The 21242-nt window shown below is 33.9% G+C and overlaps 4 protein-coding genes and 1 long non-coding RNA gene across 8 annotated transcripts; 2 read left to right on the forward strand and 3 right to left on the reverse strand.

The window, feature by feature from the left end:
* Nucleotides 1-511: 511 nt before the first annotated feature.
* LOC126755625 (COP9 signalosome complex subunit 4) lies at nt 512-2088 on the reverse strand. The gene is made up of 2 exons (XM_050468333.1): nt 1375-2088; nt 512-1314 (listed from the first exon to the last, which is right to left on the reverse strand). The coding sequence occupies exons 1-2, from the start codon at nt 1933-1935 to the stop codon at nt 652-654; spliced, it is 1224 nt and encodes a 407-aa protein (XP_050324290.1). The 5' UTR covers nt 1936-2088; the 3' UTR covers nt 512-651.
* Nucleotides 2089-2287: 199 nt separating this feature from the next.
* Nucleotides 2288-7543, forward strand: LOC126755621 (PX domain-containing protein kinase-like protein). Its single transcript, XM_050468323.1, has 8 exons — nt 2288-2625; nt 2862-3147; nt 3762-4182; nt 4251-4429; nt 4491-4730; nt 4796-5112; nt 5176-5386; nt 5443-7543. The coding sequence occupies exons 1-8, from the start codon at nt 2524-2526 to the stop codon at nt 5670-5672; spliced, it is 1986 nt and encodes a 661-aa protein (XP_050324280.1). The 5' UTR covers nt 2288-2523; the 3' UTR covers nt 5673-7543.
* A 2817-nt stretch (nt 7544-10360) lies between these two features.
* LOC126755634 (uncharacterized) lies at nt 10361-12737 on the reverse strand. The gene is made up of 3 exons (XR_007666513.1): nt 12657-12737; nt 11915-12591; nt 10361-11094 (listed from the first exon to the last, which is right to left on the reverse strand). It is a non-coding gene; the product is annotated as an uncharacterized LOC126755634 (long non-coding RNA).
* On the forward strand, nt 11480-14759 carry LOC126755631 (dynein light chain Tctex-type protein 2B). 3 transcript variants are annotated; one of them, XM_050468340.1, is made up of 4 exons: nt 11480-11512; nt 13327-13395; nt 13461-13657; nt 14494-14759. In XM_050468340.1, the coding sequence occupies exons 1-4, from the start codon at nt 11495-11497 to the stop codon at nt 14657-14659; spliced, it is 450 nt and encodes a 149-aa protein (XP_050324297.1). In that variant the 5' UTR covers nt 11480-11494; the 3' UTR covers nt 14660-14759. The 3 variants fall into 3 exon arrangements, with proteins under 3 accessions (XP_050324297.1, XP_050324298.1, XP_050324296.1); XM_050468339.1 differs by lacking the exon at nt 11480-11512 and adding an exon at nt 12761-12859; XM_050468341.1 differs by lacking the exon at nt 11480-11512 and adding an exon at nt 12720-12791 and having other exon boundaries at nt 13327-13657.
* Nucleotides 14760-15642: 883 nt separating this feature from the next.
* LOC126755620 (RNA-binding protein spenito) lies at nt 15643-21228 on the reverse strand. 2 transcript variants are annotated; one of them, XM_050468320.1, is made up of 4 exons: nt 21095-21228; nt 20232-20278; nt 19648-20160; nt 15643-19575 (listed from the first exon to the last, which is right to left on the reverse strand). In XM_050468320.1, the coding sequence occupies exons 3-4, from the start codon at nt 20157-20159 to the stop codon at nt 17778-17780; spliced, it is 2310 nt and encodes a 769-aa protein (XP_050324277.1). In that variant the 5' UTR covers nt 20160; nt 20232-20278; nt 21095-21228; the 3' UTR covers nt 15643-17777. The 2 variants fall into 2 exon arrangements, with proteins under 2 accessions (XP_050324277.1, XP_050324278.1); XM_050468321.1 differs by having other exon boundaries at nt 19648-20148; nt 21095-21227.
* Between the last annotated feature and the right edge of the window lie 14 nt (nt 21229-21242).

The raw sequence follows: 21242 nt of genomic DNA on the forward strand, positions 1-21242 counted from the left end.
ATTTGAAATGATTTTTTCATTTCCACCTACACATTCAAAAGTAAATTTGGGACCTTTTATTTATAAAATACCTATTTTTGATAATGAGCCTGTCAACGTAGACACTCAAGCAGTCCTAAATCCTTTAACGATCTTTTGAATTATGTATTCTGAGGGTTGTTTACAGAGCAGGATTATCCAGAACCACTTGGGGCGTAATAAGATTTATAGGGTGGAATATATTAATTAATTCAACAAAAGAGGGGTACTACAAGTTTTAAACCGTTGTCTAAAATCTGATGAAATGTTGCAAATAAATATTACCCTACTGTTGTGTTGTTGTTGTTGGCGGAATTCTGCCGACTTGACAGTCCTTGGCCGGATAAAAATTCTGGTTAGGTAGACCCGACTGTCGTGAAAATGAAATATTACCCCATTATTATGTATAGACACTAGTGCAACTATAATCTCTGGAAAAAATCAAAATCAAAATTTTTTATAATTCAATTATAATGTAAAATTGTTCTTCCAGTCCTTTAATTTTTCTTTTATTTTTTATTAAATTAATGTGAAATATGAGGACGTCTCAAAAGAAATTTTAACCCAAAAACAAACATATCTCTTTGAAAATGTCTCGTGTGTATAATAGATAAGATATTTCAATTAAATGTATCAGTTCAAAGTATCCAGTGTATTTGTCATCCAGTTCGGCTCAGCCGCGGCGATCTTTTCAATAATGGAGTTTACTTGATAGCATAACGATTGGATTTGCCGATCCCATTGTGGTAGCACCTCACGACTTTCAAAATGAACAAGACCGGATATTTGATCTATATGACCGTTCATACGTTCTTCGGTAATCATTTGCGAAGCAATATTTTCAGCCTTTGCAGCGGGTATATCAAGTAATGCGCCTAGCTCTTCGAATGTAATATTATTATATAATTTACTAGCGGAAAGCAAGTTATGCTCAAATACAGCGCGATCTAGAATAGATGAACCGTCAACGGTTATAGCTTTTTGATGCGGTTGTAGCAACGCTTCGAATTCTTTTAATTCCGACCGTCTAATTATACGATCCAAATACATTTTTTCAAGTATAGCATAGGCTGGCAGTTGTTGACAACGTTCATCTTTGAATAATGTTGCCAACATGCGAGAACGCTGCTGCCCAGCAGATGCTAACACCGTGCAAATTAAAGCGCTCCTTAATGCATCCATACGATCACTTTCGCTCATCGTTTTACGATAGGACAGTTCATTATACCGTTGTGCAGCCTCTATGAATTTTCGACGATAATCCAAGACATGAGCGTAACACTTTTTGTAAAGCACCTTTAAAAGAAAATTAGAATTGCCTATGTTCCTGTGTTTAAATTTAGGTTAAATATTTACCTGTAACTCCTCATCGGTTGTCTCGGTCTGCAACAAGGAGGCGCGATTTATATAAAACTCAGCTTGTGCCGAATCATCATCCTTCAAGTAGAGACTGGCAATTTTTAAATATGTTTTGAGCTTATAACCGACTGGATATTGCTTTTGCCCAGTCTCTAGAGGTATGCCAACCAGCACATTTGCTGCATCACGCCAAAGCTGATTGCGCTCATAAATATCGGCTAAATGTTGTCGTATTCCAGCTACTTGCTCTTCAAAGGATATCACACGCGGCTGGACCTTCTCCAGCGTAAAATGAGAAACTTGTCGCGAAATTTCATCAGACAATTTACACAAGGAGTTGCTAACATCATTTAGTATTTGCCTTGAAATTACCAAACTGACGTGCTCATTGACTATGGCTTCTACAAAGAGCTTTAGTGTATCCACCAGTTCACTTCCTGTATTATTGAGCACCATTACTAGCAATTGCCGGTACTTGTCTGCTTGCTCTTTGTGTGTGCCAGAAAAGTTAGCGAGCGCCATGAGTTGTGTACGCAGAGCACTTGTACCGATTGACATTTTGTAGAGTTTAATGTTTTATATTACTTCCACAAATTGGGTATAAATTAAAAATAGCAACTTATTAATCTATTTACACTAGTTTTCTCCTTGTTTCTGCGATTTGATGTTATCATGCAATTTCTTTACAGATTGACTTCTAACAAGATTGCCACTTGTTGAGAAAATGTATATTGCCTAAATTAGTGTTACCGGATAACCATTATTTATATTTTAAATTTCATTGCCATTTCTGAATCTGAAATATTTATTTATAAAAGCATTATCAAAGTAATTGTGAATTTTACGAGAAGAGGAAGCATATGTACTTTGTTTTTGTCTTTTTCCTTTTATAAATTAGAACCATTCACAAAGTCAATTAGCTATTGTGCACAGAAGTGATTACACATTTAAGTCAGCAGGTGTTATAGTGAAAATTTCTGATCAGGTTTATTTAATAACACCTTTTAAATCGTATGGCACAACTATAATACATTAACTAAGCAGTGAACATAAAGAATTGCCAAAGTTAGCGGCGGATGTGCGCTTGGTATGGATTGTATGCATTGAAAATGGATCCATATTCTAGGAGGATTATTTGGAGGACCAATGGCAATATTTGAGAGAGCTTTCGGTTATAGACACAAACTCGATGACACACAGGCGATAATTTGCGTAATTGAGACAGCACAGGAAGTCAGCGGCCACACGGTAATTAGAAAAATCATATTTTCATCAAACACTTAAATCAAATGAATTTCTGTTCAGATATGTCTGTATGTAACTAGATTTGTAGAAGTGTATCAGTGATAGAAAAATCAATATTAAGTGACGCCGTAAGGTGGAAATTTCGGGTGGGGGTAAACGCAATGCCATCAAATAGATGAAGAATATAAAATTGTACACAACTAAACACACATATTGTAAAACTTGTCCCATCATTCCAGGAGTATTTATTGCGATTACAGCGTGGCGCAAATAAAGAAAATTGTTGGAAGATTTTGCGTCGCTACAATGATTTCGCTGAGTTGCACAAATGCCTCTGCATATCAGGTATCGATCTGCCCATGCCAGGCAAACGGCTTTTCGGTAATATGCGGCCAGACTTCATAGCTGAAAGAAGACAAGCATTACAGGTTTACATAAATACAGTACTAATGAATCCCATTTTGGCATCGTCATTGCCAGCCAAACGGTTCGTCGATCCGGACAGTTACTCGCAATCCTTTCATGGTAAGTACTTAAATGTCTATACTACTAAATAATTTATAATTAATTACCTTGGTTGTAATATACATATGTATGTATGCAGTAGTACGTCTCCTAACATAAGCCGCTAGGGTGTCATTAAGTTTAATTGAATATGTGTTATAAAATTAGTGTAATGTAATGAGGCGCACCCAATCCCGTATGAAATAGCGTAGCATATGAGTGTTTGTAAATACACATGTTATAAATTGTTTGAAGGATTATACACATTAAAGTATCATGCTGCTGATATGGAAAATTTAATACGTGTATACAAACATATGTATACCATTGTCTTATAAACGGAAGTATGTATGTCGCGCGTTTGTGGAGACCTTTATGTCAACACGAACACGTCATACATGGGTTTCGCCATATATACACGTATGTGTACCAGTTATGCGCATCTGTTGCTTTCTGAATAATAGACGTATATTAGTCCTTAAAGCTTTGTCTCATGCCTACTAAAAATATGAATTAAAAGTACTTGATATATGAAAAGTATGATATAGTTTCATAGGTATGTAATTATGTGTATTTCTAGTCTTAAATAGCAATTCAATAGTTCTCTACAATGTCAATAACATCGTTCCTTTTAGATCAAGCAGTGCAAAATGCTATGCTATGTTTACGCAGCGAGGGTATATGGACATTGGGTACCACACTTGGTCCAATAGGTTGGCGCTTACGAAAACATTACTTCAAAGTTTCACCAAAACCACCGGAAAAGACTGGAAACAAGTTACTCGTGAAAAGTGGCTCACAAACACATCAAGGCAAACATTTCGCCTCATCGAGCAGTAATGGCGGCGGTGGTGGCAGCAGTAGTGGATCAATAGATGGTGGCAGTTTGGATCCTTCTGAGTTAGTTTTAGAATGGATCGAATACGGACCCGACAAATATATAGACGAAAAGGAAATGGGTGGCATACTAAAGAGTCTATTGGGTTTACAGCATCCGCATATCGAGACAATCGTTTACGCGGCACACAACGAGAATGGCTGCATAGCTGTGCGTAGGTAAGTCACAAAATACAAATTGCTATTTAATTGTTCATAAGATATAAATACCATGTCACCTGCAACAGATTTTACAAACAAGGCACTCTGAAGGATATACTTTGTATGGCAACGCCAAAAAATCCATTCCTTAGCAAGTACGGCAATCCTAAGGGCAGAACGGCATTAACAATGAAACAAGTCGCGATCTATGGACGTCAAATACTGGAGGCTTTAATATTTATACATTCAAAAGGGTATCCATATGGTAAAGCAATGTTTAGCGAAGACTTGTATAAGTAATTTCCAACATATTTCGTAACCTACAGGTCACTTACATGCTGGCAATATTGTGATTGTTGATGATTGCGTTAAATTATTGGACATCGAGAATTACGTTTTGGGTGTACCCGCCTTCTATCGGCCTTTCTTTGTGCAGCATAGTAAAATCCACTCAGTGGAAGCTATAGATGTATACAGCTTTGGGCATGTGCTGTTCGAAATGGCAATGGGCTATCCACTACAGGAATCTGTAGTGCGTCAAATTAACGAATGTCCCGAATCCTTAAGTAATTTGATTGGAAATCGTAGCTAATTTGCGTATTTTTAATATGTATTTAAACTTTCTATTTAGAGAACCTATTGGAGAGTATATTGTCAAAAGAGGCGGTTAGAGCTGGTTTACCATCACTACAGCAACTCATCAGTCACCATTTCTTTGCGCAACATGCTAGTAGTGCTGCCGGCGGTTTTAGTTGTTGTAATGAAGATTCACGGAGAACGCATTTCAAATTGTCGCTTAACGCCAAGGAATTCTTAAAGCAAGCTGCGCTGAAAGCTGAGTTAAGACTGCGGGAAGAACAAAAATCAGTTAAAAACCAAAAGCGCATTGTGCGTGTGCAGGAGATGATGAGCTGCGAGGAGGAGAAACGCAAATCGAAACAAAGAGCGGTATATATATATTTTTTTTGCAATAAATTAAAATTATATTTTTATTTTATATTTATTCATTAGAAACTTGAGCATAAGCAGTCAAAACTGAAACAGCAAGGTTCATTGCAAGCGGGCAACGGGCGTTTGTCACTTTCCGCAGCTAGTGGATCGGCAGCGCTTAGCACATTTGTTGGTGGCGTAACACCATTCGAGCGCACGGACAGCGTATTAAGTATGCATATGCCAAGGGAGTCAAATGCGGCGCCCTCTTCCTCCAACACGGACATAAAATGTAAGTAAAGTGCGTTACCACCGTTTTAAGGCAGCAATAATTTTTGTTTTCCTTAGCTCCACCACCAACACCGTTCGTGCAACATAATGCACCAGAACAACAGCAGGAGCAGCCACATTCTGCCACAAAGCAAATCACATTTTTGGCAAATGTCGAAAGACAAGCGTCAACACCAAATATTTCCACAGACGTCGAGCAGAGCGGTGATCCAACACGCTCGGCACTCTTAGAGTCGATTTGTAAATTTAATCGTGGTTCTTTGCGTAAAGTGCGCTCTAATGACTAGAAATAAGTAAACAGATTATTTAGTATATAGCATATACAAGTTTAGGCAACTATAACTATGTATGCTATAAAGAGTGGTGAAGAGGATAACAGCTAACTGTTCCTTTTCATATTGTTTCATGCACAATAATTCCAGCCAAATTCAATCACCACCTCCAGAATAAAAGCTTTTATAATATAACACACTTTCTAAAATGCAGCATCTAAATTTAATATCAAATAAATATAGTAACACAAAGTAAACAATAACATATATGAATTTTACACGTACTAGTATCGATGTTAACGTACATACATATATGTAATGTAAACTAAAGTAAGAGAATGCTCTTCAGCATGCAACACCTGTTTAATGTAATTAATCCACACTGTACTTCACCAAATATGTAAACAAAATAGAGATTAATATTAGAGGAATTCGTATAAAAATATAGTCTATACATATGTATGTACATTAAGTGTGGTGTTGTGTTTGTAAACAAAGCGTGCATCTACGCTTTCTACATATTTGTCACAATTAATCAAGAGCCATAAAAAATATGTATTAAATATTAGTGATTTGTTGTTTTTTAATTACTTTTTTTTATTAAAATAATGTTAAATGAAAGCAAAATAATTATTTTTGCAAAAATTTTCTTTGTGAAATTTATAGTATTCTTTTTTTGTTGATACTTTGAAAGACTTAACAAAAGTTTGCAGCTAAAATACTTTTACTTAAATCTGAAAAATCATTCCAAAAATTATATTTGGGTTTAAAATTCTCCTCAAAATGGTGCACAATTTGCTTCTTGTTTCATGTTAAATATTATTGTCTTTGTTAAATATGATTTTGTATACTTTATGTACTCTCCGAGACCAGCTTTATTATTTCTAATCATAAGTATAATTTTCTTCAACATTGTATTCTCGAAACTGAAACGAAATTTGTACATGCATACATTTATTTACTATAATAGAAGAAACACACAGTTCCTTTATAAACAACAAATTTTGAAACACAAAAAAATGTGTATTATTTTCTTATCTTCCCATTCAAATGCGCAGATTTTTCGTAATGATTATTACCTGTCAAATTTGTGTAGATTTTTTTTGTTCACTAATTATTGTTAATTTTAAAAACTTTGCCTGCTTTTAGGCACATTTCCACCAATTCGAACTGCTTTTCGTTGCGGTTCGAAAATTCAGTATTTTTATGATCGAAAAAAATATATAAAAATATGTCTTTTTTTAATATTTATGTATGTAATCTTATTACATTTTTTTAGTTTTGTTAAAAATATTTCTATAATTTTATTAAATTTTTTTTATTTATTTATTTCTTTTTTAATTTTAGTACATTTTTTAACTTTATTTTTATTTTTTTAATTTTATTAATTAAAAAAAAATAAAATTTTAATTTTATTAATTTTTTTTAATTTTATTAGAAATATTTTTTTTACTTTTACCCACTTTTAACCCTCTCTTAATATAATACCAAAATCACTTTAATTTCATAATTTTCTTTAAACAATTATTCAGAAATTCACCACACATAACATGTGCACAATTTTACTAAAATAATATAAACTAGCATTAACATAAACTAATAGCGTTGAGAATCAAAAATATTCACCACATATTAGGCGCACTAGCTGCCGCTCATTAGACGCATCTCTCACTACTCGCCACGACACCTGTAACACAAACCTATATAATAGTAATATAACGAATAAGCACTCAAAAACGCACTTTAGTATATATTTAACCACATATAAGCATAAAAAATCTGCAAAATCAAATCAATATGCACAAAATATTCAACCAAAAGGTTGTTGATATTTTTCAAATCAAAATCCTGAAATATATAAATTTCTTGAATATCTTACAAAAATATACCAACGTGATATGAATTAATATTGAATGCTATACTCGAAATATATTTATGTAAATATGTCCACAAAATTATCGATTTAATTTAGTGAAATTTACAACTACATATTACTCAACGCTTTTAGCGAAAATTATATTTCAAAATCATTTTTTAGGTGGGTGGCACAACAACGTTGTGTTATGGCTGACATTTGAAACTGAAATTGCACTAAGCAACGTAATATGTTTTTGTTCTTTTATATTTATTACTTATTTTTATTATTATAGCATATACATAGCTGTCATACAAGCTGTAAGATCGGTGTAAACTACCTGTTTAGAAAATTTTTTCGTTTGACGAGATATCTTCACAAAATTTGACATGGGCTATTGTCTAAGGCAATAATGCAATCCCCGAAGAAATTTTTCAGATCGGATCTCCATAGCATATGCAAGGCATCATATTCGACGCAAAAATTTTGCTGAGTATCTGCCAAAAAACAAACTGAACGATCGAATGGCTGCCATACAAACTGAACGATCGAAATGAAGTCCTTATGAGGAATATTTTGTATTTGTGAAGGTTATTAAAACTTTGCTGTAGCCGAAGTTAACTTTTCTTATTTTTTTACTATTTGTTTTTTTTTATAAGTTCGTTATGTCAATATTTTTGCTTTTTTATTATTTGTTTTTATTTATATTAAATTATTATTATTTTTTTTAATTATCATTATTTTTTCGTTAAAAATATGTGTTTACACATATTATCTGTTGGCTAAAAAAGTACAAAATATTTAGTTTTCAGTTTAAATTTGTCTCTTCAATTATGTTGCTTGGTGTTGCAAATAACAGAACTGATTTTTGATAATACTATAAAATAGTAGCTGAATTGAATTACCTTTGCTAATTTTTTTTAAGACTTTGCAAAGTAATGCACATATTATAAATCCAACTATTTACAAGTCCAATTCAGTGTTGGCGCAATTATATGTATGTATGTATCTCTAAGTAATTATTATATAAATGTGTGTGTGCATATGTTTCTGTATTACTGCACTTAAATGTCGGACATTAGAAAAAAAAAATATTTATTTTTTAAGGTAAAAATTGTGTGTCAAAAACTTTAAATACCTACATTTTTATAAGCATTTTTAACTTATTTTTGTTTTATCTAACCTCAAATTTGAAAGAAACCTTTTGTATTTAATTTTAATATTTTGTTATCAACTCAGAGCCTATGATTTTAAAATATATTGAGGCTTATGTTGTTGTTGTTGTTGTAGCGGTATGGCACCGAGTTGACAGTCCTTGACCGAATAACAATCCGGGTTCGTTACGGTTACTTAGACCCAACTGTCGTGGGAACTTGTATTGAGACTTATAACTCTACGTACTGATCAAGTGCTGTTACTTCAGCGATGTTGTCATAACAAAAACAACAACAACAACAACTTAATCGTCTTTTGCATCACCAATCAAAACGTAACCGGAATGGACATGCATCTTTATGCGGCCTCTGTAGCATTGCAGAACGTATTTAAGAAATTTTTAAAGTTGGTACAACAACAAAAGGAAATTACGAACTCTACATTTCAGTGAGTTTTCTATGCTGATCTTATGGCCCTGATCAATATAATTTTATTAAGACTTACCGATCTAAACGGGGTTAGATCTCCGATATAACAGCCCTTGGCCGGATGTAATCCGGATTAATTCGGTGACGTAGTGCCCGCTATTGAGAGAATTGAGTATATAATTTTATTCATTCAAGGCTATTTGTTCAACAAATTACCGCTTTGTAAAAAATTAAGTAAAAAAAATGTTTATGCCAAATTAAAATTTGTAACCTAAAAATTTTAGTAAAAGAATGAACTTAGCTTGAAAAAAATATACCTGCAACTATCAGTAATTACAATCGCGATTCGCAATCGTCCAATCAACACATTTCAGTTCACCAATGTGCCAACACTGTGAAAATCTATGTATGTATGTATATGTATGTGTCGATTATCCCGAACAATCACAATCAGAAAACTTTCTCTACCAGTTCGGTATGCACTTATGAATTACTACTAATTAAAAATAATAATTATATGTATGTATATGTGTGTGTTTTAGCATATATGTATGTATGTATATCCTTAAAGGCAAGTCTTATACCTAAAATTAACTAGTGATAAATAATAACATATAAAAGTATATGAAATATGAAAATATACATAAAGTAAGTTTAGGTATTTACATAGATAAAAATGCATTAATGTGTATCAAAATTAAGTAACAGTAAATGTGTATAGCAAAATTTTGTGTAATAGTACTTAATTTTCGCAAACGAATACTAAGTACTAAGAGCTTTATTATACTCGTACATATATACATACATATGTATGTATGTATGTTTGTATGCAAGCAAATTTGCTGTATATTTGTAATGATGATGTCGAATTAAGTAGCTGGGGTTGACGTGGTCAAGCGCGTGATTGTTTACAAATAAAAACTTATTTTTGATTTTGTTTTTTATACTTACATATATACATACAAATCAATATTTTCATAATTGTTGTATTATTGTAATAGCATAATACGTTGTTTTGAATGTCCCTTTGTAATAAATATTTATATGTGTATGTATGAAAGTGCGTAAACTTCTATGTTTATGTGTTTGTACTTTATACCTGAAATCATCACTTTGCATAATGTCGTATTGTAATCAAATGTATGTATGTATCTAATATGTATATACATACATACATATACATATATAATTGCATTAGTATATTTAGCATATTATGTATATACACCAATATATATCCATACTCACATAAATAATATTTCTACAAAAGTGTCGTAAATGGATTTTTGACTGTGTATATGTATACTATATAAAAATAAATCAAATAAAAAATATTGCAACACACAAATAATTAGTATTTATGTACAAATCGTAAGGTTTATCAAAATTTAACATAAAAGTGAAGTTGAGGTGAAACAATTTTTTTTTAATTCCAGAAGAATGTAAGTATTTTAATTGATAACAATGTCAGCATCGAAATCCAAACCAGAATAACTCATGCCAACGGGTGTTACTGCGGACTGAGTAGACAATTGAGAAGTAAATTCCCCTCACGACGAACAAAGATCAAAATCTATAAGTTACTCATCATCCCCCTTCTGCTATTTGGTGCAGAGGCATAGACGATGACAACATCTGTCGGTGTTACGAACTTTCTGCTGAACATTTATGGTCCTTTGCGCATTGACAACGGTGGATACCGCATTCGATGGAACGATCAGATATGCGACGACATTACCATAGTTCAGAAAGTTAAGAGATATGGCTACGCTGGCTACGTCATGTCGTCCGAATGCATGAAAACACTCCAGCTCTGAGAGTATTCGACGCGGTACCCACCGGGGAATCAGAAGAAGACCTCCACTCCGTTGAAAAGACCAGGTCCAGTTTCGGCTATTTGACTACACAGTATCTAAAACGTTTTCCTCCAAGTCTCTTTTAATCTATGGAAGAGATATATACTGGTCGTGACACCTACGTACATCTTCGACAAGGAGAGTAACTATTGATGTAAAGAGAGAAATAAACTTTCAGTTTAAGATGATGATTGTAAGATTTTGCTAACTAAATTCTGGTCTGAAATCGATTCGAAACCACACCTTTATCGATAGATTTGTCAAAATTTGCAAAAATGCTGCAAATAACTCTGCTACGTAAGATATCCTTAAAAAAATTAATCCTGGGTGAAGTTGATTCATAAATCGGGGCAACTTTTGTAAAAGCATTCTTCAACACTAATTTGATCACAAACTAATGGCATCTTCTCATTAAATTGTTTTTATTTTTTCTGTTTCTAATTTTTTGATATTTTTGTCTTTTGAAAACAAAACTCTTTCTAACATTAACTTCAATATAGTTTTCAATTTTGAATATTTTAATATATTTTACATTTTTTGGACATTATGGATGTTGGTGGAGAGGTACGTATGGCAGTTTATATCGGAAACATTTTTGTATATAAATAGATACGCGTCACTTAATATCTTATAATGGAAAAATTAGAGATCAGAGAGATTTTTATTAAAATTAAATGGAGTTCGGGGCATCATACACGAGAAGCTTAGAAGTCCGAGAGAATCGGTTCTACTTAAGTGAAATGAAGTCGTATTTTATACCAAGAGCCGGTATATAGACGAATTATTAATCGTGTTTGATATCCCATAAGAATTGTTCAAAAAACGTCTTTCTATATTTCATGTAGCACCGTCAGTTTTTAGTGGGTTTCACTAAGATGTTCAGTATTCAGATTTAAATCTACCATATATATGCATAATATGCATATATGTATGTACATACATATGTATATGTGTATACGTACTTACATAAAAAGTTTGTAGTTAATTTGTAACCGGGGGCGTGGAGTGGATAATAATAATTTCTGGTAAAGGTCGTTCTTCAGAAATCAACCAAATCTTCCAATAATTCATTAGGGGTAATTTGGACATCTCATAATATCGAAGGCTGCTTTCTTTGTAGTAAACCTCAATACGTTGTACAAAGAGATGGATAACGTCGGCCAAGCAACTGTAACGGTATATGTGGCAAATTAACTGTCTCTATGGTTTCCGTACCCACGCAACATGTTACGTAGGGTATAAGAGCTATGTTTATCTAACAGCATGAACCAAAAAGAGATCGTTACAGTTTTTCTTTATAAAAATATCTGTCGGTAAGCCCATAAATATTTCTGTAAAAGCAAAACACAATTCCAAAATATGCAACATTCCTTTGGAGATAGATATTATCGTAATATACTCGGTCTTTGCCAAACGTTGGCCTATTACACCGTCAGCCAAACATCTCAGGGTACATTACCAAAAAATGGACGCAATTGATCCATAACTTTCTCTAATAACTTGTGCCGATATCCAGGTTATATTGTTTTGTTAGGGATTTCCACAGGCATCATACAAAATTTCACTTTTCTTTAATACAATTCTGCTTCATACAATTAAAAATATTTAATGTTCGATTCCGTTCGCAGTTTTCCTTCTCTTACCTGTTGAAATTCAAATTAGTTAATTATTCTCAACCACAATAGTGCTCATATGTAAATATACATACATACATATGCTTTGCCGAGCTTGACATTTTTACGGCTTTTACTGTATGCACATACCAACATAACATTTTATTTACGTCATATCGATTTAACATTTGGCCAAATTCGCAAATCAGGTCAAAATGTGATTGCACTCGGTTAGTTCTTGATGGCAGAGAATTGGTCTAACCTCGTAAACTTGTGTCTAGGTCAGGCACGCGAAGAGGTAGAAAATCGTGCATTCGTAATTCTCAAATTGGCAATTTGCATTTGCATTCCCAAAATAATTCGTATCAATAAACCACGGCAATAAATATAATTCAATTTGTTATTTTTGTGTGTGAGAGTGTATATGTTTATATTAGGATTAACATGCATAAGAGTGTGGTGTAAGAGTGTATACATATGTATGTATATTCAGATTGTCAAATTTGGATTAATGTCACTAATGATCGATGACATTAGGTGTAATTGCCATTAATCAAACAATCAACACAACATAAACAGCTAAATGGCTATGCGCGCCTAACACGCAGCCTTAAACGCCAATCACTTTACCATTTATTTATGCGTAACTAAGCAGCGGTGCAACACTATTAACCCTTTCACCCGTTTATATAATTATTTTACTTAAGGAAATGCCTATTCGTTTGTCTGTAATAATTTCTAAATGAAAATGTATCAATTTTGCAGCGACGTGGTTCCCTCAAATCGGCGACTGGACGTAGATTAAGTGCGGCATTCACAGTTCCTCAAGCGCGGGTAAGACGATGCCTTTGTCACAACAAAGCAGCAGTGTAAGCTCACCACTATCTATGTGTTTGCAGCCAGTTTTGAAGTATTTGCCCACATATCGTCTGGATCCAAAGTATCCGCTAAATAAAGAAGTATGCGAGAAAATTATGCGCACCGTGATGGACAATGCATTCGAAAATTTTATGTATTCGCCCAAAACGTCACTAACATTGTGTGCACAAATCAGCGAAGAGATTAAGAATCGAATTAAAGCGCAACACTTTGATCGGTATGTACTGGGAAATTGGGAAAATAAAATAAAATAATCTCTGACTAGTCGCATGTGTTAACGCGCTGTTCTCTATTTGTTTACCCTTCAAAGTTCCAAGAGGGAATATTTTGTTTATTATTACTAAAACGAATATCAATGTGTATCCCGTCAAGTACTGACACTGTAGCAACACTTCCTGAAAGATTAAACATCGTTTTTCACGTGTATTTTATCTAAAAACCGGAGCAGACACCGAGATACATATGTATATCCCACATGTATATGGGAGTTTAATCTCAGTAACTAGTATTTAGTTAGAACAACAAATATTCAGTTCTAGATTTATACAAAGATATGTGCATCTTTAATATTTTTCTTATGGCTTGCGTTCAAATTTGATACTTTCATAGGATTCCCTAGAATATATACATATATGAACTACCGAGATATGTATTTTTACAAATACTAATACTTATTACACAAATTATTTTTGTGGTAGCGTTAGTGTATGTATTCTCAAATCGTCGGTGTAGTCAATGATCGGCCACATATTAAACCGAAGTGCTTTGGAAACATAGTCGCCACTATCGTGGGAACGGTCCCGGTTCACAAATTTATCGAATAAACCATCCAAGTTATTAATTAGTATGTTTCTAATAAGCATCTACCATTTTTTTCTTTTAACAACTATCAATGTATACCGCAATTTGTTTCACCGCAATTCAAATACAGATGACTAGCTTGCTAGATTTTTTTTCAAGTACTTTACGAAGCACTATACTATATGTATATTTAATTTTATATATGACCCAAGATATATATAACCGTAATTATAAAATAATGAATTATTTCAGTTACCGTTACATTTGTGTCGTGACCATCGGTGAAAAGGTAATGCAAGGATACTGTTCGCTGGTAAATTTTCTTTGGGATGCAGAAAAGGATGGTTACATTTCCTACGTTTATGATACACCAAAATTTTTCGGTATCGCCACACTTTACTACCTTTATTATGATTAGCTCCAATTCAATGAGGTTTTAAAGAAATGTCATACATACATATGTATATTAGATAAATGTTATTATTGAGAAATAAAAAAATTATGTTTGCCAATCTTGATATCAAAAAGTATATTTATAAAATCAACGATGGGATTATTAGTAATAAGTAAATACTATATATAGATAAGAATAGCTTATATATTCATTTGCTTAGTTTAAGGGCCCATAAATTAAAGGTTAAGGTTTGTATATGGTGCGATCTGAACAACTTCTTTGGAGATTGAACCGTTTCCTTGAACATTAATCCGTGGCAAATTTCGTGAAAATATCTCGCCCCATTCCCAGGACAATCGGGTCTACGTTTCTGGGACGGACCCGGGTTTTTATCCTACCAAGGACTGTCAACTCGGCACAATTCTGTCCCTACAACAACAACAGATATTTCGCTAAATAAAAAAGTTTTCCATACAAGGACTGGAGATCAGTTTGCATTGCAGCTATATGCTATCGTGATCCGCTCCAAAAAATTATATTTTGATATTGTATCGTTGGGCAGTAATCCGCCGTGAAGATATCTTGTCAAATCAAAAATTTATACATATGTATGTACATGTATGTATATTTTATGGGGTGAATAACGTTTCATCGGGATGTTACAAGAGTCTTCTCAAGCTAAATAGACCTTGTTCAGAGTATAATTATCTATTGAGTTGTGAATTTAATGAATTTACTAAATTAACTTTAAATTTGACGAAATTATGCAGTTTTATTACATATATTACTTATTACATCGACTTCGAAATGATTATTAATATATTCTAACGTTCGAAATCTTACATTTTGTGCATACATATACATATGTAGGTATGTATGGTGGCAGAGTAACTAGTATATTGGACTTACCTAAGATATTGCTTCAATGTTTACATACTTGGGATTTGAGGAAAAATTTTTCGTTTTCAGAGAAGACACAGCACTATCACAGTAATAACACAAACATGTTTGATAATTATGGTTTATTTAATTAAGTTTTACGTAAGAGAGTATATTTTTATTAATATTACAATTTATGCACTTTCCATTTCATTTTACTCTTCATAAACGACTTTTATGTTTTTGTGTTACTTACAAGCATGCCATTAAAATTATTTAATTGTATATGCAAATCGATAACTTCAAAATCAATCATTTACACACGGAAAAAATTAAATATTCAAAAATTTTAAAATATTATGCAACTCATATATTTCTGTTTCACCTGGCAAACTCATATTTGTAAACGTGGCTCTTTTAAGATTAGTGTGCAGTGATAGCAAATTCACAACAATAATAAATAAGACAGTATTAGACGTCCGTGCGCAAATTTAAGAAAACAATGTAGCATTCGAAAAAACCCTTTATATGTAGCGATATATTTTAACCAAATGCTACACCTGGTTCTCTTAGCATGGCTTCGAAAAACATTTACTACACCCACAGACATTAGAGAGAGTTGACACAAGAGGTCACAATCGGACGCACTTTCGTTGGTTTGGCACTCGCGTCATTGTGTAGGCGACAAACATGTATTTATTCGCAACTGAAATTGTATATTTAGGCATTGAACCACTGAATTAATTATGCCATACAAAACCACCGTTAGAACTAGTTTTAATGCAGTCAGAGAAGTTTTAACTACTTTTGATTGTACCACCAAACAGCAGCCTTACTTAGCAATATTAAACAATTCAAATAGAACAAAAGAAACCGCTCCTCATAAACTCGCATTGAATTTTTCCCACATATTTATATTTAAGGAGACTTCACTTTCAGGGAGCTATTAGTTGGTTTAGCCAATTTAATTTTGGAAAACTTTCCACAAAACACCCACATCACACCACACCACACCAGCAATTCGTACAAATTACACTTTTAACCACCTTTGACTTTGAATTGCATCTTAACCGCACTAAAATTACGGCGCTAAAGGGGGCGAACTGCACTAGTTGTGGACTGAACTGAACCATTCTTTGATATGGATAATATTGAACTTTCACTTTCTTCTGACAATTTTTGGTGTTTCATTAAACAAAAACAATATTTCTAATCAAATTAAACAATTGACCATACATGGTAGGTATTTTTCTTACATACAATATGTAAAAAACACAAATTCAAATAAAATAAAACAACACAAACAAATTTCTCTGTGATCAACTTTGATTTAAAAAAAAAATACACTTGCTGGAGAATAAAGCTCATCACTACTAAATAGCCACAATGCCACAACGCCACACTGCATCACCAAAATCAAACTTTGTTAGAAGCTATAATTTTTGTTCACTACGCGTACAAAATTAAATTAGATAATTTTTTTCTTTGTATAAACATACCACAATTTAGTTTTGTTCATTTTATACAATTTTCTTTTTGTTCGAATCTCATCTTTACACAAAAATTAAGTAAGTTTGAAACAGTTTTCAAAAATTATAATTATAAGCATAAATCTGTTGCGTTTAGATGGTATCATAAACGATCAAATTAAACTTCACAAAATTTCCACAGCAACTTATTCACTTTTTTAACTAAATCATGAACATTTTTAAAAAGTATTATAAATTTGTATAAGTGCTTACCTACTTACTAAACTAGTTGATTGTTTGAAAGACTGTTATTAATATGTGGCAAAATGAAGTGCTTTGATAAAGTTGATTTGTAGCATAATAAATATGCGTCAAAAAACAACAGACTAATTTAAGCGAATAAAATATTAAGACCCAATAAATAGTACATAAATATAATTCAATTTTTAATTTTAAGTTTAGAGTTTTAAGAACCTCTAATTCATTTAAATAAATGTATATACTTTTATCAGTTCCAAATAAACTGACAGACTTCTGATCTAATAAGACTGCTAAGCTATTCAGTAGTCTGAACTTTTTATTCGCTTTCTATAAGATGAATATTGTTGTAGATTCAATACAGCGAACTTATTGTTATTCAAAATTTGATGTTTAAGGGCTTCAACCTTAACTCTTCGGTATTATTTAAATATCACTACCGACGCGTTAAAAGTATGTCCATATTCACTATTTTAGCGCACTCAAAGTCATTTACAATTAATAAAAAATCGGCGAATGACTACGCGTTATCAATTTTAAGCAGTTCCACCTCTTACAACTACTACCACAAGATGATCTTCCTTTAGACCCTCTTCAGTTACACTCTGGCATGTACGCTTCAGTAGTTCCGTAGAAAAGTCACATGGTGGGAAAGCGTATAGCACTCCAGTGGCTTCAGTATCTTTGTTCAACAGTGAGATAACACCGGCAGCTTCCTTTTGCTTTAAATACGACACTAAATTTCGTAGTGGACGCGTTTGTACGCTACTATCCTCCAGAGTGGTTGCAGCTGATGAAGCTAAACCTAAAAATATTGCATGTGACGATGATGAGCTAATGCGTTTTTGCACATCCTCCAATTTCGGTGGATCGAGACGCAAACGCTGCGTAATACGCAAGTTATGTTTTCCTTCTTCGTCGCGCATTAAGGAGTCGACAATATCCGCGTCTCCATCCGTCATATGGAATTTAGCCGGAAATAGTGAACTCTTTAGTATGAGTGCGCCCTGCCATACAACAGTGCACTTACGGGAAATATCAGGCAGAGTACGTGCGGTACTCAAAGCACCGTTTCGACGTGAAGAAGAATCCGAGTCCGACTCGGGTGAATGTGCGCGTTTGTGAGGGGAGCGTGAACGTGAACGATCAGCACCGGGCTCACGTGAACCAGAACGTGCTCGCTCATATGAATCGCCTGGCGGACGACGCCATTCATCTTCAGCTCCAGCAGGTGGTGGCATCGACGATGTAGAACTGCCATGAATTGGACGATGCACATCATTATGATAGACATGGTATGAACCACGTCCACGACCGCGGTAGCCACCGCGACCCCTATAACCACCTCGTGGTGGATAAGGTGCATACCCACCTCGTGGAGCATAATGTGGTGTCTCTTCATAATGATAGTCATACTCTGGACGCCTATATTCAGGTGCCTCATCATAGCTCTTTGATTTAAATGGTGCAGCTGGAGTAGTTCCAGGTAATTCAGCAAAATCAGTACGCAAACGACGCTCTGGTCCACCCAAAGGAAAACCGCGCATTTCTTTCACTGCAGCAGAGGCTGCCTCGATGGTTTCATATTGTATATATGCACATGTCTCGCCTTTTTGGTATTCTATTTTCTTTATGACACCAAAACGATCAAATTCCCGTTCCAATTGTGTTACAGAAGTCCAAGCACCTAGACCACCGATCCATATACGAGTAGCTGGTGTTACTTTACCATAACCAATTTTACATTGGAACTTTCCAATATATTGACCGGAAAGCTCTATTTTAGCACGATGTGCCATATCCAGATTTTGATAACGTACGAAAGCAAAAGCATTACCAGTACCTGGTGGGGGTCGCTTTATATCGATATCATCAACAATACCGTATTTACCGAATATACGACGCAACTCTTCATCCGAAATATTCACTTCTAAATTACCAGCAAATAGAGTCCTTGTTGCAAGTGGGTCGTCTTCTGGTTGCACATGATGCAAATAATTAGGAAATTTATCTTTCTTGCTTTCGGGCTTCTCATATGGAACATGTGGACGAGGTCCCATATGACGCATAGGTGCATACTGATGTGGGGGCGGTGGTCCATGCATATGTGGTGGCACACGATGCATTGGTGGGCCCCGTGGGGGAAGTGGATATTCGTGATGAATTGGTCCACGATATTCCCGTGAACGACCATGCGGATGCATGGGTGGTCCATAACGGTCATACGGATCGATCGGTGGTCGACGATGTTCTATTGGACCAGTCGGGCCCATAGGCGAACGTGGATAATGATATCGATCGTAGTCAGGGGGAGTTATCGAACGTCCACGAGGCCTACAATTAGAAAATACAAAAACGAAATAGATTAAAAAAATAAATAAATAATCAAAAGAGGTCCACACAAACCTGTATTCATTATGTGAAGAAGATTCGTAAACTGGTTCCACTAATGCCATTTTATCATACAATACAATACGCGGTTTATGATGTTTTGCTTCACGAGCATCCTCAGACGTTCTAAAACAAACGTAAGCAACACGTTCGTCCAAATCATGAGATATACGAATGCTGAAGTCACCGAATTTCTTGTATTCACGATACAAGGTTTCCTTAATGAAATCGTCGGAAGCTTTAGGATGCAAAGCACTAACACATAGCACTTTGTACGTTGGTCTTTCCGCCACTGGTGGAGGCCCGCGTAAATATTCTTCACGATGGGGTGAAACACCATAACGTGCTCGTGGACTTGGTGACCTTCCTATCCGACGTCGTAGGCGATCTGGAGACATGCGTTCGGGAGAATCGCCTGGAACTCCGCTACCATTATCATATCCGCGACCCATAATAGTTCTACCGTGAGAAGATCTTCCTAAATGATTGGTCCTGGTTGGTGAATCTCCTGAAGCACTGCGTTTCATACTATGTAGTTAATAACAATATTCTTAATTTCAGTTGAGCGTCTATGAGTGCTCAAAAGAATGTAGCCCTACCTGCTGTAAAATTATTATTACTCTCAAAGGACTATTTATAGTTCAGCCTGTAAGGAATTGAAATTTAGATTGTCATTAATGCAATAACTAAGAATCCATACTAATAATATAAATAATAACCTAAAAAATAGCAGCTATAGTTAATTTTTTATTTTACTCTTTCCCAACTAACTAAAAAATTACCGCACCGGCTTTTTATCATTCCCGAGTTACAAATAGAGATCTCATACCTGTTTATTCATAAAATTTACGATTGCAAAGCATAGAACGAAACCAAAAATTATGTATACTGGTGAACATACATACTTATGTACGTGTAGATGTACATATGTACACACATCTCGGTATGTACTTACATTTGAAGATAATAAAAGTGAGAAAAAAAATTTTGCCGATACACAATTTTTGGATTTATGCTGCATAAATAATTATAAATTTATAATATTATATTTTATTTAAAAATAGATATACACATACTGAAACAGAAGGAACTGACCGCCAAAAACAGCCGCCTAGAAAGAAATTTTCACTCTATATGCTTTACACTTAACCTACTAAACTCAACTCAAATTGCCGAATATTCAAAGAACTCATCGAATATGCAAAGTCATTTTGCATAAAAATTTTGATTAAAATTTTTCCACTTATGTATGGTTCTAGGTTTATGTTTAGTTATAAACACTGAACTTATGTAAAATAGTAACGCTGAATAAAAATATATGAAACATTTTCTGTATACTCGAATGAAAAGAATAAATTTCCAAAATGGCGTCAGTACTATGCACAACTTGAAAATATTTTAGCACATTATAAGTTTAAAACTAAAGAAAAACTCTAAATACAGTTTTGCACTTTGCACTCACCGTTTGTAAATTCACAAAATTTGTACAATTTTGTTGAAATTTTTCCACAAATATATAATATTTTACTCAAAACTCACACAGTATATTAAAAACGACTTTACGCATTCACAAAGCCACCAGATTTGACGCAATATATCGCAGTGCTGCC

The sequence above is a fragment of the Bactrocera neohumeralis genome, chromosome 4, assembly GCF_024586455.1.
Source record: "Bactrocera neohumeralis isolate Rockhampton chromosome 4, APGP_CSIRO_Bneo_wtdbg2-racon-allhic-juicebox.fasta_v2, whole genome shotgun sequence".
NCBI lineage: Eukaryota > Metazoa > Arthropoda > Insecta > Diptera > Tephritidae > Bactrocera > Bactrocera neohumeralis.